The sequence below is a fragment of the Sander lucioperca genome, chromosome 4 (assembly GCF_008315115.2).
Source record: "Sander lucioperca isolate FBNREF2018 chromosome 4, SLUC_FBN_1.2, whole genome shotgun sequence".
In the NCBI taxonomy this organism is placed as follows: Eukaryota; Metazoa; Chordata; class Actinopteri; order Perciformes; family Percidae; genus Sander; species Sander lucioperca.
This window is the reverse complement of record NC_050176.1, coordinates 18574591-18599784: the sequence shown is the minus strand read 5'-3', so window position 1 is coordinate 18599784 and position 25194 is coordinate 18574591. Positions and strand designations below refer to the sequence as shown.

General features: G+C 40.4%; 1 protein-coding gene across 1 annotated transcript in view; it reads left to right on the top strand.

Annotated features, from left to right (window-relative positions):
* Nucleotides 1-23075, top strand: part of mfng (MFNG O-fucosylpeptide 3-beta-N-acetylglucosaminyltransferase) — a 39714-nt gene extending 16639 nt beyond the window's left edge. The window contains exons 3-8 of the mRNA XM_031288776.2: nt 523-625; nt 4096-4249; nt 13545-13630; nt 15181-15346; nt 15484-15569; nt 22509-23075. Of these exons, the coding sequence (XP_031144636.1) occupies nt 523-625; nt 4096-4249; nt 13545-13630; nt 15181-15346; nt 15484-15569; nt 22509-22560 (647 nt within the window). The 3' untranslated portion in view covers nt 22561-23075. The remainder of the gene's footprint in view (nt 1-522; nt 626-4095; nt 4250-13544; nt 13631-15180; nt 15347-15483; nt 15570-22508) is intronic.
* The last annotated feature ends 2119 nt before the right edge of the window (nt 23076-25194 follow it).

Genomic DNA, 25194 nt, shown 5'->3' with positions numbered 1-25194 from the left:
TCATATGAATGAAAGGTTTATTGACAATAGATTCCAAGTGTAAAACTAGTGGTGGTAGTGAAAAAAAGTGTTGAAAATGTCTAAGAAGCGTAGAAAGAAATGACAACAAAGCCCGGGAGGACAACAAGTGCATGCATCGACAGGAAGACAACACAAGGGTTAAAATAAGAAATGCTATCAGCCCTGATTGCATTTCTTATTTTGTTCTGACTTTCCTTCATTCTCTTGCTCTCCCTAATCTATTCCTCACAATCTCCCATCTCGCCTCCACTCTCTCTCTCCATCTTTCTTTCCAAGTTCTTTGTCAGCAGATTGTATGAACTCTACTCCCATCATTTGCAAATAAACCGTTTTTACACTTACTGATTATAATTAGTTTATTAATTATTTGGTTTGAACATGCACTATACAAAAAGTACCTAATCATCAATATCTAGCCGACATGACAATTATGTGTAAAACCTGTGAAACTGATAAAATCCAGTTGAATAAATCAAACACTCCCTCTGTCTCTCTGTCCAGGTTATAACATGGTGGTAACAGGCTGCCAGTCGGATCACAGCCAGCAGGCTCTGTCCTGCAAGATGTCTGCCGAGTACGACGGCTTCATGGCCTCAGACAAGAGGTGAGACAAATTAAGGTCTGTCTGTCATCCTGCCTACACTGGATTTAAAGATCAGATTAAGATTAGAAACGTTAATAATCACTGTGGGGAAACCGGATCAGGTGGTGAGAGGAGAAATCAAACAAGTTAATCATCTAGGGTTAGACAGATTCTTTACAGGAGTACATCTTTGTTTTTATCTTGCCAACATCTTCGTTGCACAGTATTTCCCAGAGGTCACTTGTTAATTCAAACAGTGTGGGCAATAGATTGTGTCTTCAGTCCTCCTTCTCACTCTTTACAAACAGATATTACTTGCACCAAACACCAGACAGACAAAGTTGGTGACTAGCAATAAACATCGAGGCGCATTTAGCAGCTAAACAGTTAGACGTTTCTCTCTCTCAAGTTAGTGGAGACCATATCAGAGTTAAAGGTGCACTATGAGTTCCTGCATGGTTTCAGTGCGATTTCTTTTTTTCTCAAATCGTAGGCATCTCTCCTTGATCCGCTAGCTGCCTGCCCCCTGAATACACTGTGAAAAAGCCCGGTCTCGGGAGACAACACAGGGGTCGTAAACGTCAAACAAACACTAGAGGCACAGGCTGTGCACCAAAATACAACAAACCACGTTCCAGCCAATCACCGACAAGATGGTTGGGGGAGGGGGTGGGGGTTAGTGCTCACTGTCCTTCCCCCCACCCTCTCCCCCAACCATCTTGCAGGAACTCATAGTGCACCTTTAAAAAGGAGAGTGAATATCAGACTTACATTAGCCTCAATGCTAGTGTTTCTCTTTATCTGCTGATGTGTGAATAGGCTGCCGTTCACTAGCAGTTTTGCCAATATCAATTTATGGTGATGATATGTCAGTGTTGTGTCGATAACTTGGTTCTGCTGCCCCCGAGTGACCAAAGGAATCAGCTATTGCACGTTTAACTTAACTCATTTCCAAAGCAATAATAAGAAAATAATATGACAGTAGAAGAAAAGTTGTATTTGGAGAGGGCCACACTGTGTATTAGATCATACTCTGTGAGTAATTTTGATTTTTTTTTTTACTTGGTTTTAACTCACGACACCGCTTTAGGCTGCAATGTGTTGTTGATATTTGGTCATATTTTTGATTTGTGGAAAATACGATGAGGCTCAACAGCTTGCGTTTGGTGTGTGACTGAGGCTTTGACTGCTGTCGTCATTAGCGTGGCAGAGAAAATGAAAGAGCGTTTCAGTTTGGTTCCAGGGCCCACTTTGTTATTTGGACTGAAAGGGAAGTGAGGCTGTTTGGTTTGGAAGGAAGCCTTTCGTGTTGTTGGGCAGCCATAAGGATGACAAAGGAAACAAGCCAGCACTTCAGTTTGGTACCAGAAGCTTTGTCATTTGGACTCTGATTTTGCTGTAAAAGTGTGTTTGGTTTGGAATGAGGCTTTGACATTGTGTCCAGTCATTAAGGTGGCAGAAGAAAGCTTTATTACTCACAGAATACAGTGAAATTCATGTATGAAGATAACAGGTTATCCAGACGACCAAAAAAGACAGAAGTGCCGTTGTTTTTCCCTGTATTTCTTTCCTGTACTTACCAATTCTTCCTGGAAGGAATTCTTCGAAATTTACTTAAGAAAAAAGCTTTCAACTTGGACTAATAACACATATCTGTGATACATTATTCTAAGGTTCACTCACTAGCTTTGTCAGAACCTTTTCTGACTTTTTCTGATCCTTGAATATAGCCAAGGGTTATGCTGTCCCCATACAACCATTAGTAATCTTAAATTCCATGTCCACTGCTGGGTGATGACACCGTAGCAACTTTCATTAATTGAAGAAGGCAGTGTGATACAGTTGAAAGTTCCAGAAATAGGAAGTATGTAAGGCTGGGCAATACATCAAATTAATTGGAATATATGTTTTTTATACGATGTGTAAAATGTATCCTTTACTAGTGATGGCCAAATGAAGCTTCGTGAACCATTTTCTTTATTGTCTGAGCCCACTAGATGGCGCTCTTGGTTTTAAGAGAAAGGCCTAAGGCATTGCAATTCAGTGTATTCCCAACCCTTTGTTGAACAGAGACTCAAGACATGTACTCTAATGTAGCCAGCTGCTGGCTATATTAGAGTTTTCAATCATGTTTTAGTCTTCTTGCATTTTGGAATCTACCCCAAGTTTGAAAAAAAAGAAATCAAGATTTTTTTTTGGCCAAACCCCCAAGCCCCTGGTAGTAAGTAAACATTGGACTTTTGGTTTTGAGGAATTATTTCCTGTGGTAGACTTACATTTCCTCCTGTGAGCATATTCAATGTATGCACTAGTGTTCATTTTGTCACCTATTTTTAATTTAGTCTTAGTCTTGTGCCAAATGTCCTTGTTAGTTTTAGTCATATTTAATCATTCACATATCTTTTTTTGTTAGTCAAGTTTTAGTCGACTAAAAGTCTCGTCATTTTAGTCTAGTTTTAGTCAAAAAAGGAGAACTCAAGGTATCTTAGTCAAGTTTTAGTCAAAACATTTTAGTCTATTTTTAAATAAATTATTTCAGAGATTATTTCTGATAACCATTTCAGTCAAATAGTGTTTCACACATCTCAAATATTGGTTAAATGTCATAATTACCTGACAAAATACACTTTTGTTGAATGCAACTTTGTTAAACACGTCTGGTTTTATATTGAGCCTTTTCCTTCATGCAAATACAATCGTATACAGACACGTTAGATAAGCGCCAGGGCTCCTGGGCTCTACAGCACGTTGTTTTGTTGCCAGCGGTTGCATACATTTCTCCGGCCGTTCTGCAAGCTGTTTAAGAGCGGCTTCACCAGCAGGCTAAGCCTGTCTCCTTCCCTTGCCCGGGACCGGGGCACATCGCTACGTGCTGTAGCGGCTTCTCCAGCAGGCTGAACTGGGCTTCCTCCGTCCTTCCCTCCCTCCCCCGCCTGGGCCACATCGCTACATGACAAGACAAAAAAAAAGGGACACGCCGAATCTCTAGATAAGCTGTAAAAAATACTGGGAACAATTGGCCTGTTTGGAAGAGGCACGCGTTCCAAACGGGCAATCGACTAGTTCTATCTCATGATGAAAAAGTAGAGACAATTGTTGACGAAAATGAGGAGAGATTTTATCTTAGTTTTTATTTTATGCAAAACATTTTAGTCTTGTCTTTTTTCGTCAACAATAATGCATGTTAATTTAGTCTTAGTCAGCGTTTTAGGACATTGGTGCAGTCTCGTCATCGTCTCGTCTTAGTCATGGAAAAAAAGGTCGTTGACGAACATATTTAGTCTCGTCTTGTCTCGTCTCCGTCTTCCGGAGTTGGATTCATTCAATGCAAGAATGAAACCAACAAGGAGGAAAATTGGTATTGAATATCTGATCTGCTGGCTGCAGACATCAACAGTAGGAATGGAGAGGAGCACAGAAACCCAGACTGACAAACCAGTTTACATATTTTAACTGCATCTTTGTTCTGTTCTTCTCCTGCGGCTCCTCAGGTGGTTTTGTCATGTGGACGATGATAACTACCTGCACCCGGAGGCCCTCCTCTCCCTGCTCTCAGTCTTTCCCCAGGACGGCGACATCTACGTGGGCAAACCGAGTCTGGACAAGCCCATTACTGCTCATGAACTGCTAGAGGGCAATGCAACGGTACCGTACCAGAGTGTTGATTCAATGTAACCCACAGTGTTGGGAGTAACGGGTTACAAAAGTAACGCAATTACAGTAATGGAATAATATAATGCTGGCTGAAGCTGGGCAGAGCTATACAGAGTACATGCTGAGGTCATCACTTCATGACATCAAATGAACACATCTTTTCTCATAGTAAACATATACACTTTGAACAGGTTTTATACTGTAGCTTAAAACACTATTACATGTGATTTTTGGCCTGGTATGTGCTAGTCTATATCAATGATGTTTAATTTCCGGGATTGTTCAGGTGCTGCCGGAAATTCCGCCGAATGTCCCTCATTTTGACTGGATGTCCGTTATCTTCCGCTTTCTTTGTGTTGGACTTTTAAACTCCGGTAGATTTATGAGGACTGTGGTTAACTGTTCCTCAAATATCTGCAGGGTAAATCCAGACAGCTAGCTAGACTATCTGTCCAATCTGAGTTTTCGGTTGCACGACTAAAACAACAGAACAAGTTCCTTCCTGAGGTTATTTTGCAGAGGCACCGTTGATCTGTCTAGCACATAGCCCCGCCCAAGACGATTGTGATTGGTTTAATGAAATGCCAATAAACCAGAGCATGGTTTTCTCCCATTTCGGAATGCTGTGTGGACTAGCCAGACCCTCCTCTACAGTGCTGTGGAGGAAGGTCTTGCATTGCGAGACTAGGCATGTGCTGACAAAGTTGACAAAACGTAACCTGATGTGCCTGATCGTGTGTTAACACAGAACCATCTAAGAAGCCATCATTGGTTACCGTTTAGGAAAGGGCAGGCCCTTTAAAAAAATACCTTGCAGGTGATTGAATGAACCATCTGTCTATCACATCCATTTTGAACAATGTTGCTGTTCGCATACAAACACATTGCCAGAAGCCTAGTCTATATCCATGACATTCCACTTCCGGGATTGCTCCGTTACTGCTAGAAATTCTGACGGATTTCACTCTTTTTGGCCAGATGTCCGTTACCTTCCTCTTTCTTTGTGTTGGAATTTTAAACTCCGGTCATTTTATTAGGACTATGTTTAACTGTTCTTCAGATCTCTGCAGGGTAAATCCAGACAGCTAGCTAGACTATCTGTCCAATCTGAGTTTTCTATTGCATGACTAAAACAACTTTTGAACGTACACATGTTCCACCAAAACAATTTTCTTCCCGAGGCTATTTTGCAGCTGCGGCATGGGTCTGCCCGGTGCTTAACGCTGCCCAAGGCCATAAGCCTAGAGACAAAACAGCAATGCCCAGGGGAAGGGTGGTAAGAACCAGAAGGTGTTTTGCATGAACTCATCAGTTAGGTGTGGTCACAGGACCTATAGGAGACCAGCTATAGCAAATCATTTACCTCTATGTTTCCCCAGAGCTTATTCCCCAGGATTGTAAAAAGGCCTCTGAAACAGCATTTGCACCACAGCACACTAAAACTCCTGTGAAACCTATGCTGAATTGAATTTATGGGGGCAGATAACTCTGTAAGACAGGGAGACCCCTCTGAGATACATTACTTTCTTTAACGTATCTCCACTAATTTATGTTTTCATGCTGTCCTGCCTCCCGAGATTCTTTACCATCATTACCTACCTTCTTCTTTCTTTTCACTTTTCAATTTCTCATTTTTTCCATCCCACCGAGACAGACCTGCTGTGTTATTCACTCAGTGATTCTCATAAATCCTTCTGTTGCATTCTTCCTTCCTGGCTAATGGACATTTTGAGATATAAAATCTTAACCATGACCTGTTGGCCAGTTTACAGTCCACATTTCCAGAAGCATTTTTAGACGTTTGTCAGTTGTTTCTCTTGAGAAACGTTAACATTTGTCTCTCTTTTGTTTTTGTCCCTTTGTTCTCTGTTCTATCCATCTATACATCCATTATTCCTTCCTTTTTTTCTATCCTCTCTTTAGATGCTCTTTGGCTCCACCGAGGATGCTAATGAACTGTAAAACAAAGCTGTGTTCCACTTTTTATTGGTCTTGTGCCCAAATGCAACCCAGCCAGGTTAACCACTGCCATTCAAAATCCATACTTTCCTAATCCATACTTACACTTTCTATTTTCACTCTTATCAGTGCTGCCATGAAATGGGGGATAATGAATGTACGGATGGATGGAAGTACATGTAGCTCCGTGTCTTTTGTTCACATGGGAAGGGTTTTCGGACCCAAGTGGATCAATGAGTGATAAGTGTCTCGTTTGAGATATTGACTGGTGGTGAAACGCACGCACGCACGCACGCACGCACGCACGCACGCACGCACACACACACACAAGGTAGACTGTCAAACTGCAGGAGGTCAACAATAGTTTGTTTTTGGACCTATTTATAGGTGTGTATCACTGAGTTCACATGCTTTACAGTAGAATTAATGCTGTGCTATTGAGTTAAAGTGCATCCTGGTTCTAGCAAGCTCTCTGAATAGCATTCTCCCTGCTCTTTTCAATCTATCTCACTCATTTCTTGGAATTACTCTCCATCTCCCTTGTGTCACATTCTCCTCTCCGATTGCACCCACTTACACTGGAAGAATAGATCTTTATTTATCTTTGCTTCCGTAGTATCTCTTTCTGTGTCTCTCTCTCTCTCTCTCTCTCTCTCCCTTCCCTTCCTCCTTCCTTTTGTTCCCACTGCTCTCTTCCACTTTTCTCTTTCCTTCCTATTTTTCCTCATCTCCATCCTTCGCCGGGGTTGGATGGGTGATGGAGAAAACAAAAAAACAATTATCAAGCTCCCTCTCTGTCTCTTCCTCTCAGTTTGTTATGTCTCGCTGATTTTCCTGCCACTATTGTGAGGTTGGAGAGGTGGATGGGAGAAGGAAGAAGGCAAAGAAAGGAAAGGAAGGGAATAAATGGAAATGGTAGGAAAGGAATGAACTTTAGAATAATAAATGGTAGGAAAGAAAAGAGAGGGAAGACAGGCAGGAAAGGAAATTAAAGGAAATTAAAGGAAAGGAATGGCCTTTAACCCGAAAAGGAAGGAAGTAGAAGATAAAGATCCACAGGCAGGAAAAGGATCAGAAAGAAATCAAAAGGAAAAGGATGAATGGGAAGGGAGACAGAGAGGCGCAAACAACAAGGCAGGAAATGTGGAAAGGGAAAGAAAAAGATTGGAAAGGAAAGAAATGTAAGTAAGGCATAAAAACAGCCCGTCCTCGTCCAGAAAATGACCATATGGGTCGGTTATGCAACCAGCTCATAACTGACAAAAAACAACACACGACTTTCACCCCGCAGTCCGGGGTTCGTGTCCTGCCTGGCATTTTTCCTAAACCCAACTGTCCCATTCTTCTTTTCCTAAACCCAACTTGTCCCACTTGTCATGGAAATGTACCTTTTATAAGCCCACCCACGATCTTTTCCTTAACCTAACTTAGTCAAAAGTGACGCCAATAGTCCCGACCAAGTGTGTTTAGATATGAGGCTAAAGGAGACCTTTAACGTCAATAAAAACGCCAAAGGCACCTGACCGAGCGTCCGTGTTTTACGTGATGGGAGTGAGAATGTGTTGACACACCTGCCTCACTTTGTAGATGTGCGAAGTATTTTTCTGTAATGGATGGGTAAAAAAAAACAAAACACAAGACTTTCAGTCAGAAGACTTTTAAAACGTAGCCTACGGAAGTTTTACAAACCTTAGTATGTGACGCAGTAATGTCCGTGACGTCACGTTACAGCCTCCTTTTAGTAGTTTTACGGGACTTATCTAAAGCCGATCCCTTATGTTTTCCCAACCCTAACTATTTTTGTTGCCTAAACTTAACTAATTCTATTTCACAACTGTTTGCTACTGTGAAAACTGTGAAAACTGTGCCCGTGAAACTGTGCCCGTCACATTAAATAGAACGGTCACATTACTACAGTAACATGTTTAAACTCATAGACATTAAAATGAATGGACAAAGCGACGGCGTAGATTAAAGAGTCAAAACAGAAAAAAACACAGATACATAGTTGAAAGAAAGACTTTAAATTTGAAGGAAATGTTTTAACAGAATAAGGAAAAATAAAAGGGAAGGAAATTAAGACAGAAGACGTACAGCAGAGCAAAAGGAAAGGAAAGGAAAGAAAACACGCACAGTCTAGTAATTTGTGCCCTCCCCTAAACTCCTAATCTGGCTGCCGCATCTTAACACACCTAAACACTTTTACTGCAGATAATAAAACAACCGTTAGCTTGTGAAATGGCAGAGAGTTAGCAGATAAAGACGTGCAATTCATATCAGGTGGTTTGGAAAAGAACAAACAATCAATACAAGTCTGAAGGGAAACCAGATAGGAGAGGCAAAGAAAATAATTACACTTTATTATTTTAGGGTCAGTGAGAAAAGCACTCTTCTGTATTTCTTACCTATTACAGACATAGTTTGTTTATCAGAGTAAGTAAGTAAGTAAAATTTATTTATAAAGCGCTTTTCACAGATAAAATCACAAAGTGCTGTACAAAAGAATAGGTAAAACAAACAATATAAAATGTATATACATATGTAAAATTAAAGTGACACTAGTGAAAACCCATCAACCAAAGGCTTTCCTAAATAAACATGTTTTCAGATCCTTTTTAAAAGAGACAACAGAGTCTGCCAGACGCATGGACAGGGGCAGGGCGTTCCACAGTCTGGGAGCAACAGACTGAAAAGAGAGGTCCCCTCGGGTCTTATAACGAGTCTTAGGGACTACAAGCAAGTTCTGGCCAGAGGACCGAAGAGTCCGGCCAGAGAAATACGGCTTCAAAAGGTCCAGGATGTACTGTGGGGCCTGACCGTTTAAGGCTCTGAAAGTCAGCACTAAAATCTTAAAATCAATCCTGAATTTTACAGGGAGCCAATGGAGAGCCGACAAGACTGGAGTGATATGAGACCTTCGAGGGGCACCTGTTAAAAGTCTAGCAGCACAATTTTGAACAATTTGCAGTTTGTTCAGTGCAGACTTATTCAGACAGGTAAAAACAGAGTTGCAGTAGTCAAGTCTTGTTGATATGAAAGCGTTAATTATCATTTCCAGATCCTTCTTTGACAACATTTTGCGAATTTTAGAGATGTTCCGAAGATGATAAAAGCAATTTCGGACAAGCTGTTTTGAGTGTGTCTCCAAAGACATGGCCTGGTCAAACACAACCCCCAGGTTTCTGAGGCTGGATTTGACAGAGGGGCCCAGAGAGCCAAGGTGCTGTTTGATCAGCGGGATCTTATGGTCTGGAGCAAAGATCAGCGTTTCAGTCTTGTTTGAATTTATCTGCAGGTAGTTAGTGGCCAGCCAGTCTTTGATAGAGGACACACACTCTAGGAACAGAGACAAACGATGGAACTCAGCATCATTAAAAGAACAATACAACTGGACATCGTCGGCATAGAAATGATATGATACATCCTTGAAACAACCAATAATTTGACCAAGTGGCAAAATATACAGTAAAAACAAAATAGGACCTAAAACTGACCCTTGTGCCACTCCGCAGAACAAATTGGTCACATCAGACTGTACATTGTTTACAGCAACATTAAAGGTTCGGTCATGAATATAGGAAGAGAACCACTGAAGGACAGATCCTGATAGTCCCATCTCATTCTGAAGCCGATTGATCAGTATACTGTGATCCACAGTGTCAAAAGCAGAAGTCAAATCAAGAAGTACAAGTACAGTGTAACGGCCAGAGTCTGCTGCCATCATCACATCACTAGAGACTTTGATAAGGGCTGTTTCAGTGGAGTGTAATTTTCGAAAACCAGACTGAAAAGTATCAAACAAGTTGTGCTGCTCCATGAAGGTGGTCAGCTGGCATGCCACTACTTTTTCCAAAATTTTGGAGATAAATGGAAGTTTAGATATGGGCCTGTAGTTTTTAGGTTCTGAAGGGTCAAGATTGGGCTTTTTAAGGATCGGGTTTACCACAGCGTGTTTGAAGTAGCTGGGGACTGAGCCAGATGTAAGTGACAGGTTAATTATTTTTTCCACACAGGGGCCGACAATATCAAACATTTTCAACAATAGAGTTGTTGGGACGATGTCAGTGGGGCTCGAAGACGGTTTCATATTTCCTGTTATGGTCTTCACATCCTGTAGGCTGACAGGAGTGAAGGACGACCAAGACGACACCGGTGAAAACTCAGTAGAACAAACACTAATGAATGGAGAATTTACACTGGCCCTAATGTCATGTACTTTGTTCAAAAAAAACGACAAAAAGTTGTTACAGTCCTCATGCGTGTACACAGGCACAAGAGGAGCCGAAGGTGTAGTAAGATTTTCAGTAGTGTCAAACAAGACTTTTGGATTTTTCTTATTTCCTGACACAAGATTAGAAAAATAAGCTGAGCGAGCCTGCTTTATCAATTCATTCAGATCCAGCATCATGTCTTTTAAATGGAGTCTGTGTACCTCTAATTTAGTGGCTTTCCACAGACGCTCTGTCTTCCGACATTTTCTCCTAAGACTACAAATGTTATCATTTATCCATGGGAGGGCCTTTTTCTGTGACCCTGAAATCATTTTAACAGGCGCTACCATATCCAAAACCGACAGACAGTGGTTGTTGAAACTTTGCACAAATGAATCAACATCATCACATTCAACAAAGGAGCGAGAGTCAAAAGAGGCAGAGAAATCACTAGGTGTTGACTCACTAATGATGCGTTTTTGTGTTGCAACATTACAGACAGTAGGCATCATGGTAAGTGACAAATTAAAAGAAATACAACAGTGGTCACTAATTTGAAATTCTTCAACACTCAGTTTATCAATGTTTAGGCCACAAGAGAAAACCAAATCTAACGTATGGCCTTTTTTATGCGTGGGGCCAGAAACATGCTGTACAAAATTGAAAGAATCCATAATAGTCAACAGTTCAGCTGCAGTCGAACAAGAGGGATCGTCAATATGCAGATTAAAGTCCCCAAGGACTAAAACGCGATCTAGTTTGATGATAGACGTTAAAAACTCAGAGAAATCATCAAGAAATATACGTGCTGGACCAGGAGGTCGGTAAACTAAAACACAGTAAAAGGGGTGTATTTTCCCAACCTTACACATCTGCAGCTCAAAGGAGTTGAACGAAGCGGTGTCCATCAAACTGCAGCAGAAAGAATCCCGAAAGACCAGCGCAAGTCCGCCTCCACGGCGCGCGAGCCGAGGAGTCCCAAACACAAAGCAGTCCGGGGGGCATAGTTCTTTAAGATGAAAGTGCTCATTCTCCCGCTGCCACGTCTCCGTAATGAACAGAAAGTCCAAGTTCTCATTAGTGAAATGGTCGTTCAGGGTAAAAGCCTTGCTCGCAATGGAGCGCGCATTGAGAAGTGCAATCCTAGCAGAGCGTGTGCGTGACGAGGGCTGGCCTGGGACATGCTGGATGACATGATCCGTCCGACAGGTAACCGGGCACAGGACACGCTGGCGGGGTGCACGGTGGCAAACAGGCCGGGTGGGGAAGATCCGGTCGGAGGTGCTCCACACAGGCGATGACGCACAGACCGCGTCCCGATCTGACTCGCAGACCGGAACCGGCCTCAGGCACCGCTCACTCCCAGGAGCTCTGGATCCGTTCGGCACAGATGAAAATCCACGGAATCGCCACTTTCTCCTCCAAACTTGGACCCCAGCCCTGAATCCCCGCTTCCTTCTCCTGCCGCGGCGCCAGGTAAGCAACAGGTATTCCGGCGATGACGCGTGGCATTCCAGTTTTGGAGGGAAAAACTCAGAAAATCTGTCCCGGGTAATATAAAAGTCCTGCATATGTGCCTTAATGCGGAGCAACGCGGCCCGATCATACTGTATGATTGCGGAGACATAACTGGTAGTTGATAGGGTTGACACAAGGAAAATCACAAGGAAGATTACAAATGTATGAGAGAGCAGAGAGGTGACCGACGCATAGCCAAACACAGGCGCCATCTTGTAGATGAGCTCTCTGAGAGTGAAAGCTCTCTAGGTTGTCAAATATTTCTAAGATTCCTGTGTGTATTTTTTTTCTCAATATTTTTGTGCATACAGATTTTGTGTTCATATTGCGTGCTTAGGATTGGTGTCTTTATTCCCAAATAAAGTGGTTACAAGGGCTGGGTGATATGCAGAAAATCAAATATCACGATATTCTTGACCAAATACCTCGATGTCGATAATGGGACGATATTGTAGGATTGACAGTTGGTGCTTTAACAAAATATTATTTACACAATGAGATTTTTGATAAATAATCATCAGGAATGTCGATTTAATGACAAAGTGTGTAAAGGCAAATAATAGAACGGCTAGAACAGTCTGTTGAGTTCAGAAAATTACATCACTTTACTCCAATGCAGCCTGCATCCAAAATCTAAGACGATATCTAGTCTCATATCACGATATCGATATATTGCCCAGCCCTAGTGGTTACTCATGATACTGCAGATGATTTGTATATTTGTAGTATATGTAGATTTTACATTGCTTGGCATTGTATGGACAGCAAAGGAAGAATTTCATTGTACAGGGAAACATGTTTCCTGCGCATATGACAATAAAACTTTGAAATTGAAATGTGTATGTAACTGCGGATGTGTGTTACTATATGTGTGTGTGTGAGAGGTAACAAGACTCACAAGAAGATAAGCAGGTACAAAGCTCTTGTCAAGCATAAGAAGTATAGGAAAAAGCTCTACACTTGAATGTCAGGCAGCCTTTGTGCCTCACACACACTAAGAACTGTCATTCCATTTGCAGAATGTGATTTACACCTTAATGGCATTACAGTATTCAGTCTTTAAGAGCAGTACAGGCTGACAATAGCACTGGATCAAAAGGTTTAAGGCTGTGTTGGTGTAGGAGAAGTGCTTCAGGGGGTAAAATGAAATATGATCCAAGAGGACTTTGGCGGCTTATCAGATGCCAGGATACTGAATAACATTTATACCCAACGCCGTTTTACAACTCTGAGAAGTTGTCACAGCAGCAATAATTTTGTCATTGTTCGCAAGCTGTTGGCTTATACTGTATTTGATTGACCTACATAGTGTGTTGCTGGCCACTGGCCTTTGTGTTGGCATCCCCACTATGGCAACACAGAGCTTTCCATAAAATGAAGAGAAAACTGTGTTTCATGGTTCAGTGTGCTTGTCTGCAATTTTTGGAGTTTTGCGTCAGGCGTGATCGCTTTCTCTTTCTCCCCATTTGCTCATTCGGTCGTTGAAACTAGGGATGGGAATTTTGTGTAAAAACAACAATATATATTTCTGTTTCTGTGACAGTGGCTGCATAATAATGCAACTAAAAATCTGTGTGTGTGTGTGTTTTGTCACTCAGAGGGAAGTGCGGTTCTGGTTCGCTACAGGAGGAGCAGGATTCTGTCTGAGTCGGCAGCTGGCGGAGAAGATGGCTCCATGGGCCAGGTATTTACCAACTGATGCTCCCTGTACATGTGTGTGTACATTGTCTCTATTGGGACCAGATGTACGGATCAGTCAACATCAAGAGTCTACACAATTAAAAAACAAGTGTACACATTCTTTTCATTTGAAAGGTGCATGTTCTAGCATTTCCCTCAAGCCAGGTTTTATCAGAAATGATTTTAGTGATCATTTTAATGTTTGCTCTTATTAGTCCATTAAATGCAAAACTAATTTACTTCAAGTTGACAATGGAAATCAACTTGAAGCTTGCTTGCAAGAGGTAATTCATCACAGTGAACTTTGCCCTTATTTGTATTTATGTTTGTCAAAATGATGTTATAGATGCTCAGTAATGATGGTGAGACTCCATTATTTTTGTTTTAGATTTGAGCGCTTTTAAGAGACAAAAAAATACACAAGACATACAATACATAATGTGATTTTGATGGCCCCTTGCAGGTTTTCTGTGGTCAAAGTCACAGTTTCCTGCAAACACTTGAATGCACCACCATTTTCAAAACAGCGTCTTTAACCCAACTGCATTACCGAGCAGCATAACTTTGACCAAAAAAAGTAAAGCATGACCAAATGTTCAGAGTGATGAATCACCAATCTAAAGTAACTTTCAAGTCTCTGCAAGTTTGTATTTATCCTGCTCTCAAAGAGCTGAGACTAATGGCTGCCCAGGGCCAGAAGGTAGGAAATCAATCTAAGAATTTAAGGTGTTCTTTGGAAAAGGTCAGCAGTAAAGTACATGCAATATAGTTAATGGGCCAAAACATGCAAGCTCTGCAACAATTTCCTTTTAGGTTTAAAGTTAGGCAGTTTTAGAGTTTTTTTATTTTATTTTATAGCTTTTATTTAGGAAAATGTCTGCCCTCATAACCAGAAAAATCAGTGGTGGAAGAAGTATTCAGATCCTTTACTTAAGGAAAAGTACTAATACCACACTAAAAATACTCTTACTTACTTACTTAATACTGTTAGAAGTAAAAGTCCTGCATTAAAAATGTTACTAAAGTAAAAGTATGTAAGTATCATCAGGAAAATGTACTTAAAGTATTCAAAGTAAAAGTATCAAATGCAGAAAAAGCCTGACAGTTTAGAAACTTGAAACTGGTTTAATCGTCTAATCATTTCAGCTGGACTTGTAGGCCGTCATATTGTTGGGTAGTTTCATTTATAACAAAACATAATATTTTATATATATATATATATGTGTGTGTTTTGTGTGCAAATCTCTTAATTTGTAAAGTAACTAAAGATGTCAGATTAATGTAGTGGCGTAAAAAGTACAATATTTCTCTCTGAAATGTAGTGGAGTAGAAGTAGAAAATGACATGAAAAGACTCAAGTAAAGTACAAGTACCTCAAATTTGTACTTACGTACAGTACTAAATGTACTTAGTAACATGCCACCACTGAGGAAAATAATATAATTTGAAGGCATCATATGTGAAAATACAAAAAAAGCATGTGTTTAGTCATTGGTATTTTGTCAAACTTAATTAATTTATATTTGTGTGGGTGTTTGTATGTGTGTCCTTTAGTGGCTCAAGGTTTGAGCAGACGTCGGCTACGATTCGTCTCCCTGACGACTGTACGGTGGGCTTCATCGTGGAGAAGAGGCTGGGCATCTCCATGGTCCACTGTCCTTTGTTCCACTCCCACCTGGAAAACCTGCTGCTCATCAGCCACAGAAGCATTCCACACCAGGTACCCCCCCCGCCCCCCAACACACACACACACACACACACACACACACACGCAAACACACAGAGAGAAACACATGCAGATGCTGTAAGACTTCTTCTTACAACTGTGTGTGTCTGTGTGTTTTCTCTCCACTACAGGTGACTCTGAGCTATGGGATGTTTGAGAACAAGATGAACAGCATCGAGGTGAAAGGACGCTTCTCTAAGGAGGAAGACCCCTCCAGGTTTGTCTGTCACTCTATAAACCAATGAATCAGGATATATAAGCAACATATCTGCCCACAGAGATTTACCATTCTCCTGCAAATACCACTTGTGGCCACTGTTCAGCCAAAGTCACATCACTTAAAATTAGCTACCCAACTTTATAATGAATAAATCAAGGTCTAATGCCTACATTGCTCCCCCTCGAGGCTGCAATGTACACCCTACCCCACAATACGAAACTGTTGGCCTTTGCAAAACAGAAACTTAGAGTCTTGCTATTAGTCAGAGATGTCAAAAGTATTCATGTTCATTACTCAGGTAGAAGTATAGATACTAGGGTTTAAAAAGACTTCTGTCAACTCAAGCTTTTTACTCAAGTAAAAGTACTAGATTCAAAACTACTTAAAGTATAAAAGTAAAAGTAATGTAAGGGGAAAAAAATGCCATTAAGGACAAAAGCTTAGGCTGTGTCACAGGGGGCTATAGTGCACTACCCCACCTCCACAAAAAACATTTTTTTAAAGGCCATAATGACTATAATGTTATATTAAAATGTTAATGTTGACCAATTTGGGATGCACTTGTTTCAGCCGCATTTATGCCCATTGAATGGTATATGTTTATACTTCTCATCCAACCACAATCAAATTCACTTTATCCGGATGGCGTGATTGATGGATGGGTTTTTGTGTTTTTTTGAACAATGACAAACCGGAATGAAAACAAGCCGAACTGAAATAGGAGTAACAAGGCTATTTTTAAAATGCAAGAAGTAGAAAGTACAGATAATTGCGTGAAAATGTAAGGAGTAGAAGTAAAAAGTCTGCTGTAAAATAATTACTCCAGTAAAGTATAGATACCCAAAATTTCTACTTAAATAAGGTAACGAAGTATTTGTACTTCGTTACTTGACACCTCTGCTATTAGTGTGACTGCATCTGTGGAGGTTTGCAAGAGTAAATATCATCAAAAATCGTCAAAATCAAAAAGGTTGGGACTGTGAATATTCACAACAAATGTAACATTAACAAACTTGACATTATATGATTCATTTGATGTGATGGTGGCACAACACAAATCCTCAGGACTCACGAAAAATATGTCAATGATTATACTCTATTTCATATCACATAGATGAGGAGTGGGACAAGAAACATAAGCTTTTGTGTGGACTGAAAATAGATGTTCCGAATCTTGAATGTCTAATATGGAAATTAACACTTAAAGGGGACATATTGTGCTAAATGTCAGGTTCATACTTGTATTTTGAGTTTCTACTAGAACATGTTTACATGCTTTAATGTTACAAAAACACATTATTTTCCTCATACTGTCCGTCTGAAACGCTCCCAAAAAAGCCCAGTCTGCTCTGATTGGTCAGCATTTCCAGGTCATCCGCATTTGCGCTCGTGACATCTTTTCACCTTAATTGCAGCCGGGGAATGACTGTAATGACACTGTAGTGACACTTTCTACATATATATTGTATAGTTGTGACATCACAACTGGCCCATGACAGCTCGTTTAAAAGCACAGTTTATCGGCTGTGTGCATTTCTCTGACGATTGACCGCTGTGATACTTTTACAATATTTATATACTGTAGCACCTCGACTTGCTTTATAATAAAAAAGACATGGAAGTCTAATTCCTTATTTTTTTTTTTAATATGGGACCTTTAAAACCTGTAATCAAGAAATCAAATGTAAAGCACAAGTGCATATTATTAATTAATATTTAGGGCTGATTTCCCTGTGCATTACATCAATAGTTCATCTTTATGGCAAGATGCTTGTTAACTACAAGCTACTTTGCTTTTAGAAATCCCCAGCACTCTGTTTTGCTGCTCAGATGATCCGACCTGAAGACGTGACACCCCTGTTGCTCCAGTTCATCATGTTCTCTGTACCAGTCAGAGATAAAAGCAATTTGATGTAACACAACAGATGGGTTTGTCTTTCCCAGTCCTCGCCTCTGCCAGCTGTAAGAACACATCACCACAAGCATTCCGCAGTGAGCTCTTTCTTTTTGTTTCCATCCACGGGTGTCACACAGAGTTACAGGGCAGGTCAAAAATTTGACTGCCAGTACAAAAAAAGTTGGTCAGGTTTCTAAACAGAACTTTTTCTTCAGATCTTACAATCCTTTTTTAAAGTATCAGTGTTGTACTCAAGACAACCTAAACCGAGACCAAGTCATTACCAAGACCAGAGTGTATCGAGACCGAGTCAAGACCAAGACCAGATTTGTGTTTGACAGCCAGAGCTTCTTCTCCTGTCTCCCGCTTTTACTTTCCTGGGAGTGTGTATAAAGGGGCCAGGGAGAGGGGGGTTTATGGTAACAAATTTGATTTGACGTTGATTTGAATGGAAATGGCCTTTCTATCCATTTGATTTCTATGACTATAACACTGCCAAGTATATCTGTGGAAATAAAGTTTGTTTTTCCAAAGAAATCAAGTCGAGAATGTAGCAGAATGAGAAATACGATTAGCAAACAGCATCACTAAACGTGTTCAGAGAAAGAATACACATCTTGTAATATGAAAATGCAATGAATAATAAATTATAAGAAAAGATCAAACAAAGTTCTGTGGACAGTCTGGTACACCCTCAGGGCTGAGGCTCTATAAGGCTCTTTGGACAAACTTGTTCACTTCAATCACCAATTGTCAGTTGTTACTCTGGTGCACTGACACCACGTATATAGCAATTCTTGAGGGACAAAATGTTAGATGTGTAAAGTGGGGTTAATGAAAGTGTCTGGCCTACACAGTGGTGAGCAAATGTTTCCCATAAAACTAAGAATGATAGAAATGATAATACAAAATGTTTAGAAATGTTCCTTAGGGATACACAATAATGGCAGATGTGCCAGATGTTTCACATTCAAGCGCAATATTAAAGGGAGACACTGCAGGTGAATAGGAAAAATACTTTACCCAATAGATATCACCATGAAGCTTCCCCAGTTGACTACTATTAAGACATTCATTTTTTGTACTACAAGTTTTTTGAAATGTTATGTTTAAATATGCAAATTAGGTACTATCTTCTGTTAACTGTTGGTCAATTTAGCAGCAATGTAATTACAAATAGACAAAGAGTAGTAAAATAAACGCCTAAATGTGTATGTTGGATGTTTTTTCCGACTAGTCTGAAAGAAGACATGTTGTGGAAGCAAAATAGTCTGAAAACTCAAATTTGAAAAAGGATGTTTTTGCCTGTAGTGTCTTCCCTTAGATTATATATAATATGAGAATAATATCAGAAAAAATATATCTCAAATCCGGTAAAACCCAATCAAAACAGTGACTGAAACAATATACGCAAGTGTAGCCCAAAACAATTGATGTAAAAAAAGGAAATCTCAATCTCTGTTTTATTTATATCTTTAAAAAAAAAATCCTGATGATTCTCTGGTCCATGCCTTACTTTCCACCAATTTTCATCTAAAAACTTTGAACAAGTTTTTAAAATTTCAGAGACCAAATAGAGGGAACACTATCTCCTTGCCGGAGGTAAAAATCACAAAGAAGCATAAACATTTTAGTATTATGATTTCACTGATGACATCATCATTAGACGCTTCTGCCGGACTATATTTAGCTGCTAAAGCTTTCTCTCCTTTTAGTAGCAGATCATGTTTATTAGTGCTGTCGCAGTCTCCACTGGCTGCTAATAGAGGACAATACAAAGTCACAGATAACTTTATTTCCCCTTTTAACAGACTCACTGCAAACCGACAGACCCTACAGTTCACTGTGCATACTACAGCCCATAATATACTATGGGCTAAAAATGAACAACAGTGCTATTCTTTCCCGTTACTTTAATTGTAGTTGTGACGGGGCGCGTGGCTGCCGTCACGGTAGCGATGCGCTACCTATTTTATATCTCAAAGACTGAGTAAAGAGGTTGTCTGTATATGTTTGTTTAGCGTGTCAATATGTAAGGGATAATCACTGAGAGGCAGGGCGGTAAGCCGTCCACCAGCCGGGCATATCAAACTGTTTAATGCCCTGCCTTGAGGGGATTATCCTGTTTATTCTACTTCTTGCTTGCCAACATAATAAAACAATTCAAATACTTTAATAATTATGCTTTTTCTTATTCGTATTGCATGCTTATTAAATGTATACTCTGTTTGAGTTCATCTCCCTCAAAAAGTAGTCCCTTTTAGAACTACGGTGAATAACGTTAGCTCAGCTGTAGCTAATTAGTTTCTATAGCAACCACACAAGGTTCTTCTGCGCTGCAGGTGTCCAGGTCAGTTGTCACTGTCAGTCTATCCTCCTGGTGGCTCTTCCACTCGGTGAAAACCTTGATAGCAAAGGCAGTTGCCTTTTTCATGTTTGATTCAAGGGCCTCGTCTTCAATTGTACGCAGCTCCTCATCTGTCAGATCTCGGAAACGGGTACCCTGGGCCTTGTCTTTTTCTTCTGTCATTCCGTCGTCCTCTTTAACCAGTCCTCAAATGTCTTCCCTACTCCAAATATATTAAAACTGACAATGAATTTGTCCATTTTTAAAACACAGTAATGTTTAGAACTACGGCGAATAACGTTAGCTCAACTGTAGCTAACGTTAATTAGTTTCTATAGCAACCACACAAGGCTGCATCTGATCACTAACCTTAGTTTAATAACATAGTTGCTACATTGTATCTCGCTTGCGAAACTATGTATCGACTGACCCTCCGGTCATTTTTTAGAAACTTTTTTAAACAAGGTTCATTTTTACAGTGGACCTCATGTTTGAAATTTCTGTGATAGAAAAAAAATACAAGCGGCGTATTGATCTACTATTTGATGACGCTGTGCTCAGTCAGCGGGCAACCTGCCGGGTTAATGCCCTCCTCCCAGCCAATCAGAATCAAGCATTCTTAAACGAAGTAGAATAAGTTCTGTTAATTATCACACTGTTTTCAAATCATCTGTTAACCTAGCCATTCATCAAATCACCCACAGTAATCCCGTAGCTTTCTTGTGCACATATTTAACATCCAATACTGCGGTGATTTATATGCTATAGCTACAACCATCTATAGCATATAAATCTCTTATTGTTTAAAACCATTCCATTTACTTCACAAACATGACAGCTTATAATAACGCAACACATATATCTTTGTTAGCTATATCCCTAAGTGTCTGTTTATTGAGTTTTAAAGGTAACAGAGGGTAACATATTATCATGGTGTCTTACCGGCGTCTGTTCTCTTTGTGTATAAAGGAAAGTTCGCCACGATCAGCGGGTTTAAATGACGCTATGACTTCCGGGGTAACAGGAAGTGACTTGGAATTTTGAGTAATTATTTTATTAGCCGTCAATGTATGTTGTGGCTTTGTGAAATGTTAGTGTGAATCATATAAATGATATTCTGTGAATTTCTAGCTTTATAGCTATATGAATTTTGGCTGTTTTAAGCCTTTACTGTCTACCCACTGTTGGATGCCCTCAGAGTAGTGACTTGTTTAAAGGTCAATTAGGAAACAGTTGTATGTTTGTATAATGTGATCATTTTGACTCTCAAGTCAATTTATTTTATTTACTTGAAAGTACTTGTTCTGCTTTCCTTAATTTTGTTAATTTTTATATTATTATCTTGCCTCATTGGCCTTAATTGGGTTAAACAATAAAAAGCCCATCATTTCAATCTCATCTTCGACTTCTGAGTGTTTACACCTGCTCACGACTTCTCATCTACATCTACCCTCAACAGTAGTTTTGCTGGAATGCCTGTTGTCAAGGCTACTGAGGATCTGATTCAACTAGTTTCACCTTTGTATGTCAGTGAGGGTCAGTGCTGACTCTGACTTAAAAAGCTGCTCTGTCAATGTGTATAAATAGGTTTCTGTGGGGTTCCGTTTTTGTTATTACACATACAGTATCTTGGCCTTTATACTGTATCTAAGTAAGGCACTTTCCTGTTTAAATAAAGTCATACTTATTTGTGTAACAAAACACTTGAGAACATCCTGGTGGTTTAGTGGGTTTAAAGGCACTGACTATGTAACTGTAATGTCCTTAGTCCTAGACCGGAGACCTTTGTTGCATCTCATCCCCTCATTGCTTGTCACCTCTACATTGTCACCAAATACAATGCAAAAATGTCAGGAAAACTCTTTAAAAAACTAACCCAAAACTTGCAAACCTTTGCACAACACCTCCCTGACATTATAATATTATTTAATGGTGATGGGAGAAAAATGTGCTCTAGTTTATTGGTATTTCTTTAAACCAATCACCGTCTTGGGCGGTGCTAAGCGTCGGACACAACAACGGCGCCTCTTCAAAATAGTCTCGTGAAGGAACTTGTTTTGGTGGAACATGTGCATGTTCAAAAGTTGTTTTATTCGTGCAACAGAAAACCCAGATTGGACAGATAGTCTAGCTAGCTGTCTGGATTTACCCTGCAGAGATCTGAGGAGTAGTTAACCATAGTCCTCACAAATCCACCGAGAGTTTAAAATGCCAACACAAAGAAAGCGGAAGATGACGGAAAACCGACTGAGAATATAGTTCTCAGTACATCTGAGTATGTATACGGTTAGAAGATGGCTGTGTCTCATGTGACCTTGTTATTTGTACATGCTGTGACTATACAAATCACAACATGTAAATAGGAACATGTTGGCGTTATTTTGTCACTTATTGGGAGCAGTAGGCTAGATGGAGCCAGTTACCTCCAGGATCTGTGCTAAGCGAGGCTAGCGGTGGGTGCGTCAGACAGAGTTACGACACGCACGGAGATGAGAAGACATCTAACTCTGGGGGATACGGTGAATAAGTCCCAATAAGTTGGCATGTTCCTTTAAAGAAATATGCAAACAAATATATTAACAGTTAAACGGCATAAAACATCAAAGTAAAGGAGATCAAAGTATTTCAAACATCAACAGTGATGAAGCTTTTAAAATCAAACATGCCTATTAATCACTTCTGTCCTCTACAGGTTTAAGACTGTCCACTGCATGCTGTATCCTTTCACCAGCTGGTGTCCTTGAACACTTCATAGAAAACTACAACTTCCAAACACACATGGGATAAGGCTGGTAATCCTACTAGATGAAGTACTTTTCCTGGGTATTGGCTAAATGCTGAGAAAACCGATGGATGTAATTTGATGGAACAATTTGCAGACACCAGAACTGGAGAATCACAAAGCTGAAGTGAAGTCTCGGAGGACAGATAACTCAACAGGTTTCCCTGTACCTGCTTATAAAACAGATCAGATGGACACTCGTGGATTTAGAAAAGAGGATATTAACAGGATCCTAACTACAAACTGAGAAAGGTTTTCTCTTCTTCACCTGTGTGCTACAAACAGATGGTTTCATGCAAAAAATTGGGGACTTTTTGCGTCTTCACTAATGGATGTTTTTGTTTGTTTGGAGGATTTTATCCATGGGTGTGAAGCACTCAGGACAAAGCAGCACTTGTGTTTTTCACTTGAATTTCATCAAGTTGTTTTGTTTACAAAAATAAACATGAAATTGTACATATTTCTAAAATGTACACACATTTATATGGATAATGATTTGATTAATATTTTAAATTTCAATCAAACTTGCCAACATTTTAAGTTGGTTTGAACTACACACAGTCTGCACCGAATTACCTTCAGGTTGTGCGACCAGGAGAAGGTTGAAGTTGCTGACATTTGTATTGATTTCTTGTGTGTGTGTGTGTGTGTGTGCAGCCTGTTCTCATGAACCATACGTTCGAAAATCTACGAAAAGATAAGCACTGTAATTCGTATGATTTCCATGTTTTCTTTTTATTGACTGCTGCTGCATAAGAACGCGTCTGGGCGGGTAGGGAGGTGGTCGGGGTGATGGGTGGGCTTTAACACACAGGACTTTCAAGCCAGGGAGTGAAGTTCGCTTCCCGGGAAAAATAAAAGACTTTCACCCAGGTGTTCCTTGGTAGTGTTTTAACACAAACCATGAACCCGGCAGCTCGCGGTGCTCTGTACCCAGCTCACAGTCACCTATTCTTGGGTAACTGAACAAACAACTACCGCTGACCTGACTGAGCACCATGGCCAGCAGCACGTGGTGCTCTGTACCTGGCTTACAGTCACCTATTCTCGGGTAACTGAACCACCAACTACTGCTGACCTGGCGGAGCAGAGCTCTGTCAACGTGACATCGTGACTTCGTGTAAACATACACGCCGCTTTCCAAAGCCAAGTGGCGTGTTATCTGTACGCATTTTGAGCTATCCTCGTGTATGTCTACGCCGTATACAGCGGACGGGTTGGGTTTAGTAAAAGAAGAACGGGATGGTTGGGTTTAGTAAAAGAAGAAAGCGACGGTTGGGTTTAGGAAACGTGACACGCGGGACACGAACCCCGGGCTCCCGGGTGAAAGTCCTGTGTTTGACCCATCCAACCTCCCTATGCGGATTTTCGGCCTTTCATACTACTCGCTACTGTACTCGTTCTTAATGCTACGTCATCTTCTTATTGAGAATCGTGCTGTGATCACGAAACATGCTTCCCATTGAAATACATTAGTTTAAAAAACAACAAAATTTTGCTGGACAAAAAACCAAACAGAAGTTCTTTTCTCAGGAGAACTTGGTGTAAATTGACACGCAATCGCAAGTCAATGGAGGCCAAATGGCATTGATAAACACGCTAAAAAGCGATTATGCATCTCGATAACACGCCAAAATGGCATACCAATTGGCGTGTCATACATACACCACTTATTGAGATCAGTCTGGCTCTGTCGCAGAGCTCTGTAGTGGCTAAACACATCTACTAACTGCCGCTGATACGACAAGCTGTGACAGAGGTCTGTAGCCGGCGTCACGAAGCTCTGTAGCAGCGTTGGTGTGTCTGTTGTGTATGTGTGTGTGTGTGTGTGTGTGTGTGTGTGTGTGTGTATTGTTATGAAGGGGATGGTGTCCTTGTGCCTATGAAGTCTGCACACAATGGACCATTCTGACCCACATCTCCCTCCTTATTCAAAACATGTCCTCCCTCCCTCCTTCCTTTTTCTTCCTCCCTTCTTTCCTCCACCCCTCCATCTGTCTCTCTGTTTACTCAGTCTTGTCCACAGTCGCTGCGTTGGCTCCTCCAAGGCAATGGCTGAAAGCAAAATCAACCTCGTCATCCTGTTCGCCTCAGTTTCATTCATTTCTCACCTGAAACTAAACAAACAACGACGACAAACCACTGACAGCACGAAGAAGATCACAACAAAATGAAACCCATTGAGTGAGCCTGATCTTCTTTTTGGAGAATTTATTTTTATTTTTTTTCATTCAACCTTTATTTAAACTCGAGAGATCATTGAGGGGCGGCCCTCATTTGGAATAACGAGTAATTACAAAGACAAAAACAGAACAGCAACACAGAAAAGAATACACCATCATAAGAAGGAAAAAAGACACTAAAACTTTAAAACAAAAAAAATGGATGAATACAATTTTGATTAATAAATTGGGATAATACAGATATGAAAAAAGTACAATTATATAAAGCAAGTACAAGTAGAAGTTTGCATGTTTAAAACCAGATTTCTAAATTGTCCAAAAGGCACACGTGAGTTGATTTTAAGAAAGTGCTGTAGTCAGGGGCACTAAAGTTAAAAGCAGTTTTTCCCAGTTTAGAGTGAGCTCGTGGAACT